This window comes from Dipodomys ordii, unplaced genomic scaffold (genome assembly GCF_000151885.1).
Source record: "Dipodomys ordii isolate 6190 unplaced genomic scaffold, Dord_2.0 Scaffold102, whole genome shotgun sequence".
Taxonomy (NCBI): Eukaryota; Metazoa; Chordata; class Mammalia; order Rodentia; family Heteromyidae; genus Dipodomys; species Dipodomys ordii.
In genome coordinates, this window is record NW_012267318.1 from 3,889,746 (window position 1) to 3,900,851 (window position 11,106).

At 39.7% G+C, this 11,106-nt stretch overlaps 1 protein-coding gene across 3 annotated transcripts in view; it reads right to left on the reverse strand.

Moving 5' to 3' along the window:
- Positions 1–7,618: 7,618 nt before the first annotated feature.
- Positions 7,619–11,106, reverse strand: part of Hmgb1 (high mobility group box 1) — a 4,948-nt gene continuing 1,460 nt past the window's right edge. Inside the window, exons 1-5 of one of the 3 annotated variants that reach the window (XM_013027293.1) lie at positions 10,604–10,818; positions 10,116–10,276; positions 9,816–9,961; positions 9,326–9,500; positions 7,619–8,433 (exon numbers count right to left, since the gene is read on the reverse strand). In XM_013027293.1, the coding sequence (XP_012882747.1) occupies positions 8,257–8,433; positions 9,326–9,500; positions 9,816–9,961; positions 10,116–10,276; positions 10,604–10,610 (666 nt within the window). In that variant the 5' untranslated portion in view covers positions 10,611–10,818 and the 3' untranslated portion in view covers positions 7,619–8,256. Of the gene's footprint in view, positions 8,434–9,325; positions 9,501–9,815; positions 9,962–10,115; positions 10,277–10,557; positions 10,819–11,106 lie in introns of those variants that run through there. The other 2 variants (XM_013027296.1, XM_013027295.1) reach the window with 2 other exon arrangements.

Consider the following 11,106-nt stretch of genomic DNA (forward strand, 5'->3'; position numbering starts at 1 on the left):
CTTGTTGCAATTTCTATCTCAAGTTTTAGGAATTGGGGTTTTGTTTTGTTTCTGTTTTTGCAGTGGTAGTGGGGCTTGAGCTCAGGGCTTAGATGCTGTCCCTGAGCTTTTTCTTTTTACCAGTCTTGAGGCTTGAACTTGGGGCGTGGGCACTGTCCCTGAGCTTCTTTTGCTCAACCCTAGCACTCTACCACTTGAGCCACAGCACCACTTCTGGCTTTTTCTGTGTATGTAGTACTGAGGAATCAAACCCAGGGCCTCATGCATGCAAGTCAAGTACTCTACCACTAAGCCACATTCCTAGCTCATCCCTGAGCTTTTTCAACCAAGGCTAGCACTGTACCACTTGAACCACAACTCCACTTTGCTGATTTAATTAGAGTTTCATAGATTTTTTTTTTTCCCCATGGGCTCACTTGGAGCCATGATCCTCATTCAGCCTTCTGAGTGACTAGGATTCCTACATGTGAGCCACCGGCACCTGGCAGTTTTTGGAAATGGTGTAAGTTACTGCAAAGAATATTGAAGGGGTGCAATCAGAAGCAAGAGAGTTTGCTGGGCACTGGTGGCAATCCCAGGACTGGCAAAAAAGAAAAAGAAGCATGAAAGCCCCAACTTTTACAGGCTTAGCTTCCCACTCATTTCAGCTGCTCTGCACTGTCTTTTGTAAGCTCTGCAATGGCTTGATTGTAAAGGCTCTTTCTGTTAATCTTTAGCCTGAACAGTAGTAAAATATCAGAAGTATAAAGGGGAATGGGCATTTCAACCCAGTGTGTTTCCTGGGCTTTCAGGCTTTTATCTGCTGGCTTTTTGAAGGTTACCCCTTTCACAATTTCTTCCCACCATGGACTCAAATCTTTATGTAATCTCAACCATGGACCAATCCCTACCCTTTATGTAACATTATCTGAATTGTGTATTTGTGGGTGTGTGTACTTGCACACATGTAAATGTATCTGGTATTGGCTTTTTTTTTTCCTCTCAAAACGTGAGCCACACCTCCAGTGCTGGCTTTTTCTTAGTCATTTGGAGATAACAGTCTCATAGATTTGACTGCCTAGGCTGACTTCAAACTATGATTCTCAGATCTCAGCCTCCTGAGCAGCTAGGGTGACAGGCATCAGTCACCTCTACCTGATTCTGAATAGCTTTTTAAAAAGTTTTTACATTGGGGTGAAAACTTTCTGATAGCAACTTAGTAAAACTCTTCAAAGTTGGTTCATTCCTTGATTCAGCAAGGAATATGTTTATATCCTAATAAAATAATCATGTATAAAAGTATGGTTTGTAAGGAAAGGATAGTATTCCTTATTTGGAATACTATTACAAACTATACATGTTTAATAATAATACAGAATTGAGCAAACAACTCATGGTATTTAACACTCATTTGATGAGATATCCAAAGGCATTAAAAAGGATATAATGCAGAGTAAGAATGTATAATGAAGTCCTGGCTTGGTGGCTCACACCTGTAATCCTAGCTACTCAGGCTGAGAGCTAGGATCATGGTTTGAAGCCAGTCAGGGCAGGAAAGCCTATGTGACTCTTTTCTTTCTTTCTTTCTTTCTAAGCCAGTCAGGGCAGGAAAGCCTATGTGACTCTTTTTTTTCTTTCTTTCTTTCTTTCTTTTTTTTTCCTATGTGACTCTTATCTCCAATTAACTACCAAAAAAAGAAATGTATAATGAATGAGAGTCAGGTTGCAGTTTAGTGGTTGAGCCTTGGGTTTGCATCTCCAACACTACAAAAATGGACAAATAAATAAACTAACTCAAAAACATAATTATTAGGCAAAAGGAAATATAATTATTAAGCAGAAAAAAATTAGCTTTCAAATGGAATATTCATAAATGTGTCATTATTGTTATAAAACAAACACACACACGACAGGAAACCAAATTCAAATATGAATTGTAATCATTCTTCAAAGAAGTTATATAAATAGCCATAAGCACATGATAAAATAGTCATTGGATTATTGAACACCCCTCCCCCCAGCACACATACATAATACACACTAGACCTTGAACTCAGTGCCTGTGCTATCCAATCAATGGCAGTTGAGCCTCATTTGCCTACAGCACGTTATGACCAAAACTGGTGCTGTGCTTTATTCTGGCGTTTATGGACTCCAAAGCAGCAAGTTTTGTCCCTCTGTGGATAAAGGTTATCAGCTCGCTTCCCCTGAGTCTTCATATGCCTAGCCTGTTCACCATGCCCTGGCAGGCTGCTTCCACATTACAGACCAGGCCTGGGGCTCCCCTGAATTTTAGGTGAGGAAGTGGGGTGGAAGAGGGGCATTGTATGGAGGGGCAGAACTACATCTGCTGTGAGGTGATTCATTCTTATTGAATCTTCGTTGGGTTCTTCATCAGCACCTGAGAGTGTGGCAATGGAGAATTTTTTCTTTACTTTCAGGGAATATCTTCCTACATCCAACAGTTTTAGGAATTAAGTTTGTTATTTTTGCCTTTGCTTTCTTTTTCTGTCCCTTTCTTTTTTTCTTTTGCTGAAAGCTGGTGCTTTACCATTGAGCCACACTTCCATTAAAAAAAATAGAGATAAGAAGCTTATAGAATTTCCTGCCCAACCTGGCTTTGAACCAGGGTCCTTAGATCTCAGCCTTCTGAGTAGCTAGGATTACCGGTATGAGCCACCAGCACTAGGCTGGGTGTTTTGTTTTGTTTGACCCAATCTCACTATGTACTCTAGGCTAACCTCAAACTCAAGGTCATTCCTTACTCCTGAGTGCTAGAGATAAAAGACATTTGCAGCCATCATTTTAGGAATTTTTGTATCTGGTTACGTTTAGAACTTTTTTTTTGTCAGTCATGGGGCTTGAACTCTGAGCCTGGGCACTGTCCCTCAGCTCTTCAGCTCAAGGCTAGCACTCTACCACTTGAGCCACAATGCCACTTCCAGTTTTGTGATGGTTTATTGGAGATAAGAGTCTGACAGACATTCCTGCCTGGGCTAGCTTTGAACCACGATCCTCAGCTCTCAGCCTCCTAAGTAGGTAGGATTACAGGTGTGAGCCACCAGTGCCCAGTTTAGAACATTTTATAAGATGATCTCTAATGAAATCCAATAACCAAAATTTGGCAAACTTCTAATTTAGCAATTCTATGTAGCTCTAAGGAACTAAACTTAATTTCTATTTACACCTATAAATACAATTATATTTGTAAACACATTTGGAGTCTGTCCTTTTTACCCTAAAGTACCATCCCCAACAAGGAAGTGAAGCCATGATGAGCTTCATTCCAGTTGAGACCAAGTCTCAGGATCTCCTCCACCTTTCCAAATAATGAATCTCCTATTTCCTAAAAATTGTCCTACCACTACTATAATTCTGTTCATTTTTGCTTTTGTTGTTTATTCGTTTTTTGGTTATCTCTCTCTCTTTTGTCCTGGGGCTTGAAATCTGGGCCCTGTCTCTGAGCTTTTTTGTTCAAGGCTAGCACTTTACCACTTGAGCCACAGCTCCACTTTCTGATTTTTGTGGTTAATTGGAAATTAACCTGGCTGATCTTTTAAATGAATTTTTTTTTTCATGGTGCTAAAAAAAATAAGTAGTTAAAAAAAAATCATCATCAGGGCTGGGAAGGTGGCTCAGTGGTAGAGTGCTTGCCTCACATGCATGAGGCCCTGGGTTTGATTCCTCAGTACCACATAAGTAGAAAAAAGCTGCTGTAGCTTAAGTGGTAGGGCACTGAAGAGCTGAGGGATGGTGCTCAGGCCCAGAGTTTGGCTCCCACGACCAATCCCCCCCCCCCTTAAAAAAAAAAAAAAGTCATCATTGAGCCAGGTACAAGCAGCTCATGCCTGTAATCCTAACTACTAAGAATCATGGTTTGAAGCTGGCCCAGGCAAGAAAGCCCATGAAATTCATCTCCAGTTAACCACCAAAAAGCCTGAAGTAGATCTGAGGTGACTCAATTGCTACAGTACTATCCTTGAGCCAAAAAGTTCAGGGAAAGCACCCAGGCCCAGAGTTCAAGACACACACACACACAACTAGTTGTACAAGGGTGTGTCATTTTTACAGGTCTATTTATGTATACAATGCATCTTGATCAGTCATCCTCCCTGTCATTTTCCTTCCCAGTAACAAAAGTCTGATTCAGACTGGGTGCCAGTTGCTCCCGTAATCCTAGCTACTCAGAAAGCTGAGACATAAGGATCATCGTTCAAAACCAACGCTGGCAGGAAAGTCTGAGACTGTATCTCCAGTTAACTAGCATAATGCCGGACTAGAGATGTGGCATTGTCATTGTTTAAATATTTCAGCATTATCATTTTTTGAGGAGCAACTTATCAGTATTTGCCAAAATGTTCAATGTGTTTTGACCCAGCAATTCCACTTCTAGGTATCTATACCTGAGAATTGTACAGCTGTTCACTTCAGTATTATTAGAAATGACAAAATCATAGAAGAGCTTGAACTGGTATATGTAAGGGAATGAAATTGTGCTATGGAACACTAGGCACACTTAATTATACAGCCAAAGAAATAATTAAGGATCTAACTCCCCTTTCCATGATTTTCCTTTCTGTATTTTCATATTTGTGCATATGTGTTTGCTGATACTGGGGGGGGGGGCGTTGAACTCAGTGTGTAAACTCTCTCCCTTAGATTTTTTTGGTCAGTTGTGGGGCTTGAGCTCTAGGCCTGGGCGCTGTCCCTCAGCTCTTCAGCTCAAGGGTAGCACTCTACCTATTGAGCCACAGTGCCACTTTGGCTTTTTCTGTTTATGTGGTGCTCAGGAATGGAACCCAGGGCCTCATGCATGCAAGGCAAGCACTCTACCTACCACTGAGCCACCTCTCCAGCCTTTCTTAGCTTTTTAAGGCTGGTGCTCTACCACTGAAGCCATATCTCTACTTCTGGCCTTTTGCTGGTTACTTGGAAATATGATTCTCATGAACTTTTTGGCCCAATTGGCTTTGAACCAGGATCCTGAGTTCAGCCTCCTGAGAGGTTAGGATTCCAAGCATGAGCCATCACCGAAAAGCCTGTTCTTTCCCCCTTCTCCTTTGAGTATTAGAGATCAAACGCAGGGCTTCATGAACCAGCATACCCTCTACTGTACTTACACCGTGGCCTGTCATCATTTTCCCTTACTGCATTTGTCTCCACACACGTTAGCCCAACCATTCCTCAGGTTTATTTTCATGGGATTGCAGATCTGTTATTAATTTCTCCTCTTCAATGGCTGCCCAATAAATCCAGCTATTTAAATGAGTTCAAACCAATGGACATTTGTAAAGGCCCAAGTGATTATATTTCCTCTTGGCAGGTATGGTTTGTTTTAAATTGATGTACTAGAAATGTGTGGCTACTAAGTTGTGCTGTGAGGTTTGCATTTGTTACTGTTTTAGGAAATAGTGCCATTCCTACAACAGAGCTAACATTTTGCCTTATTCCTGAGAACTTAGCTGAGTCCTAGGGAATTTTCCAAGTTCTGAAAGTGCTTTGCTAGAAGATAGGAAAAGAGAAAGTAGCACTGCGGCTCAAGTGATAGAGTGCTAGCATTGAGCTGAAGAACTCCGGGACTGTAGGCCCAGAGTTCAAACCCCATGACTAAAAAAGAATTTCTTGGGTTAGCCAGGCACTGGTGGCTGTCTGCCAAGTTACTCAGGAGGCTGAGATCTGAGGATCATGGTTCAAAGCTAGTCCAGGCAGGAAAATCTGTGAAACTCTTAAAAAGGTAAAAGAAAATGAACCATCTTGTATCTTTTTTTGGATACCCAAATTTTCTGGCTTTTTACTATTATAAAGTATTCCTAGGGTCATATGAAAAATATCACAAAATATAAATGAAAAATACTGACTCTTCACAGTTCCTTACTAAGACAGCCAAATGCTGGCCAATGGGTCACACGCACGTAAAGCTGAAGTAAAACTACGCTATCATACGCAAAGTGTCTCTATCACAGGCCCTGTAAGGAAAGGTTGCATGCTTTTCTCCTAGACTAAGTGACCTCCTTGATCTAGATAGTAGCCCTATTTTTAATTCACAAATTTGCTGTCTTGTTTTCAAGTTAGGTGGTGAGGATCTGTGGATTGACTGTTAAAAGGGTACTTTTCTCTTTTGTCATTTAAAACTTGCATGTAGTACACAAAGTAATACAATTCTGTATGATGAATTAGTTTCTTGTAAGATCAGAATTGTTACCCAAATACTCAGCCTTCACTAGCAAGTTAGGAGATTGTTTTCTCACGTTTACTCACATGGTTTTTCACTGTAAACCCATCCATATCTCAGGGGGTTGTTTGGACACTGAAAGAACTGTTTTCAGATTGATGGTTTTATGTCCTTGTTTTCTAGTCTAGATCTAAAGTCCAAACCATTAGCATAAAAGAGCAGTTGTCCCAACAAACCTACTAGATTTCAAATAAGTTTCCTACAGGCACTCACTATTCATTTATCAATGGATCAGAAATCCACGTTTTAGTCTCTAGCCAAAGGAGAATTTCCATCTAAATCAGATTAATTCATTTATTCTCTAAGACTAAAATTTTTGTAACAATTGTGGCCTGCTGAGTTTTTCCTTTGAATTATAAAACTGATAAGACCTTTGAATCTTAATTACCCACTAAATTTTAGACTTATGTTTCTTGCAAATTTTCTCAAATTTAGTTTTTCCACATCTAACATCCTGAGAGTACCTGGAATGTTTGACAAATCCATTAACCTACCTATTTATAAGCATATTTTAAAAGGGCAAAACTTTGCCAGCCCTAAATACTTATTTAAGCATTGCCAGGAAGTATTATTGGAAGCAACAAAATCTTAAAATTCTCAAGTGAAAGCCATTTAACTAGTATTTAAAACCTCTGCAATTATTAGTTTATTAGTATCATCCAGGACTCATGTTCAGTATTCCTCCTGAAATTACATTAACAAATGCAAATGGAAAGAATCCAAATTATATAACAAAACAGCACTCCATCACAAAAGCGGGTAAAATGACAAGAAGGCTATTTTAAAACACTGGCACTTTAAGAAAACGATTATCTCAAAAAAAAACCCATGAAATTGCCAAATTGTTCCCTAAACTGCTAAGCAGATAAACATGACTTGAATGGCTAAGTCTGGGAAAAGAAAAAACTCAAACTGGATAACTTGCACTACAATGCAAAGTTTGTCTTTCATTTATAAAGGGGAAAACCACAATATAGGGAAATTTACCCTATTTTTAAATGTGGCATAATTTAAAAACTGGTCCAATTAATTAAAGTACTTCTAACGGAGTCTCAAAGTTTCCTGGGCAGATAAAAGGGAAAGGGCATGCATAGCCACCACTTTCCCTTGGACTAATGTCAACAACAAAAAAAACCCCAAGTCTTGCATTTTAAGCTCACGCTTTTGGGTGTACACTCTCAGGTCTTTGTTCATGTGGGTACTGCTAAATGTAACTACCATTACATGGTAATGGGAGTTAAAGAACAGAGTCCTCCTGTAAAGATTATAGTTTTCTACTAGTCCTTCAAGGACAGACTTTCAAATTGCTTAATTCTAATAATCCCATGCTGTGAATAGAACTGATTATTCACTTTGTAAAATCTAAGTGGGACCAATGTAAAACTTGAGAGATATTAGTTTCAGTTATGGTGAAAATGTCAATTTAACTTTTATTACCCCCATTACGATTTTTAGGGTGTGGAAACAAGTTTGTCAGCTAACTCCATGAAGAGATACATACTGCAGTAATTCAGGTGATCCAAAATGGGCAAAAGCAAGACTAGTTTCCCCTTAAGAAGAAAAATTCCAGACCTATGAAAAGGACAACAATACTAATAAAAAAAATTGTATTTACTTAGAAGCATTCAGAATGTCAACAAAACAGCTGCAACTTTTTTTTTGCAATTACAGAGTGGTATTCAGTTAACAGAACAATTATTTCGTATAAGCTGCGTCAGACAACTGAAGATGAAAAAACTACCGTCCCCATATATAACTAATTTGTGCTGTGCACCAACAAGAACCTGCTTTAAATTTCCATGCCAATTTACAACCCCCATACTGTACCAGGCAAGGTTAGTGGCTATTGAAAATACCACCAGGACAGGGCTATCTAAAGACACATTCGGTAGTGTGTTAACTATACAAAAAAAGACACTGTACAGTTTAAAAACAAATCTTACACAGCCTTACATTTCAATTTTTTTTTTCTTTAAAAGGAGTGAGTTGTGTACAGGGGGGTTAAATGCTTTATAGACAAGAAAAAAAACTGCGCTAGAACCAACTTATTCATCATCATCCTCTTCATCTTCATCCTCATCCTCTTCATCTTCCTCCTCTTCTTCGTCCTCTTCATCTTCCTCATCTTCCTCCTCTTCCTTCTTCTTCTTGCTCTTTTCAGCCTTCACAACTCCTTTTTTTGCTGCATCAGGCTTTCCTTTAGCTCGGTAGGCAGCAATATCCTTCCAAAGAAAAGGGAGAAAACAATAGGAAGGAAAAACTGTTAAGTAAAAGGAGAAATTGAACACAAGACTTTATGAAAAACCTCAATCCCTGGTACACTTAAACTGCAACCATTTCATCTTCACAAACACAACTTGGAAAAATATACATAAAAATACTACATGGCAGCTACAAAACTATGGTCTAATACGTGCAATGCTATGCCTCACCGAGGTGCAATTATGTACCACTTCCTAACTCTTGCTTTATTAAAGCTAGAATGTGGAGACTTTGATTAAAGGGTAGACACTGCCACCTTCTGAATGCAAAAAAAGCACTCTACAGGTTCATGCTGCCAGACCCTAACACACAGTAGAAATCTATCTTGCTTAAAAAAAAAAAAAAAAGCCAATTTGCCAGTTTAGCCTACAATTAAGAAACTTTTAGAAAAGGTTATTTCTCAGAAGAAATGACTAAAGGAACAAAGTATTTAATATCTCAATTTAAAGCATGTGTTTTAACTATCAAGTTTGGACAAATTTTGTTAGTACTGTTTTTGGGACTACCTGAGGGAAATGAATACATCAATAAATGTTTATGAAAAAATAGAGCAATACATTTTGTAGCCTATTTTTGTACTGTACACTTGACATCTCAAAATACAACATTTTTGACTCAAAAGCAGCTACAGAAACTTTCACAAATTTGAGATACCAAGGAATGAAACAAAATCAGCTTAAATACCTGGAGTTTCCTCCACATGGAATTACATAAAATAAACTATCTGGTCCTCCCATCTTTTATCAAACAATCTGATGTCAATATACCTGTCATACGAAAACTACCATTTCTCAAACTTTACTGTCACCCAACATCTCAGCATTCTATCAAGGAAACCCACACACTTCATACCTTTTCATATTTTTCCTTCAGCTTCGCAGCCTTCTTTTCATAAGGCTGCTTGTCATCTGCAGCAGTGTTGTTCCACATCTCTCCCAGTTTTTTTGCAACATCACCAATAGACAGGCCAGGATGTTCTCCTTTGATTTTAGGGCGATACTCGGAACAGAACAAGAAGAAGGCCGAACTAAAAAACAAAATTTATTGATGTACACTAACAAATCACAAAAATAAGCAACATGTGCAATATGTCTTGTTTTGCTATATAAAACCTGCCACTATGAGTTGGGCAGGGTGTAAATATCACAACTTAACAATTAACGTATGCTCAGAGTTTAACACTCCAATACATCAACTTTATATATATATAATACTTATATATAACAAATTCAAGAGTTATCAGTTAAGAAATAGTACACTCTAAACTCAGGGAGTTTGCACACGAAATTCCTGACTCTACTATGAAAAAAAAAAAGTCTTGAAAATAAAGTCAGATACTTACGGAGGCCTCTTGGGTGCATTGGGATCCTTGAACTTCTTTTTTGTTTCCCCTTTAGGAGGGATGTAGGTTTTCATTTCTCTTTCATAACGGGCCTTGTCTGCCTTGGCCATATCTTCAAATTTCCCTTTCTCTTTAGCAGACATAGTCTATATTATAAGTAGGCAGAAATATTAAAATGACTTAAAAAGTGTCGTTTGCTATATAGTCTTGTGTTATTGGCCAGTTAGGCCTTTCCAATCCTAATTCAGAAATAATTATTAACTGCTTAATACCTTGTTAGTATGCCTTAAGCCCTCTTACCTTCCACCTCTCTGAACACTTCTTAGAAAACTCTGAGAAGTTGACGGAAGCATCCGGGTGCTTCTTCTTGTGCTCCTCCCGGCAAGTTTGCACAAAGAATGCATATGATGACATTTTGCCTCTCGGCTTCTTAGGATCTCCTTTGCCCATGTTTAGTTTTTCTAAGTAAAATAAGCATTTGATGTTAGCAACTCAAGTACCACAAGAGCTTCAAATGATTAGGGAGTGAATGAAAACCAGGGTACTGGTCATTTAATACAAGCAGTGACAACTAACCTCCCATAAAAGCCAGACATGGCAATGATAAGTCAAATTCCTAGAAGTGGCTGTGCCAAAAACAAAACAAACAAAAGAAAAACCAACACAAAAAACCCAACCCTTCCCCCCCCCCAAGACCACAACAACAAAAAGTGTAATCTCCAGAAGTGCAGGCAGCACTCCCACACATTCCCCATCTACGAGGCTCAGGCCTGTTCTCAGTGTCTCACCGGTCATTTAAACAATCTCATCCTCCAAAGACATCCTAACCAACGAAGTCAGAGATCCAAAGCACTCGGGTTGCCAATTTGTGGATTTGTAATAACTAGAGAGAGGCGCCTAAACGGATCGTCTTCCGAACGATTAAAAAAAAAAAAAAGACAAAAAAGCAGCCACCGTGCAGCGAAAAGTTTTCCCGGTTACTTAAAAAAAAAAAGTCCCCTCGTGGCAGCGAAGTTGGCAGGGAGGGAGGCGGGCGCGGGCCGGGGAGCGGCCGGGCCTCCGATCGCCCGGGCGCCGGCGCGGGCTTGCTCACTGCACACGTCCGGTCTGAAGTTTCTCCCAGTAAACAAGGATGAGGGACAAAAGCCACTGCGGTCGCCTCCCCTCCCTCCCCACCCTCGCAGTTTCGGGACTCGTTTTAAAAAGTTGGGGTGCCACCCGCGTCGGGGAACGCCCGAGAGACTGTAGGCCGAGGCGAGAGCGCCAAGCCGGGCGGGCAGCGGAGGCGGCC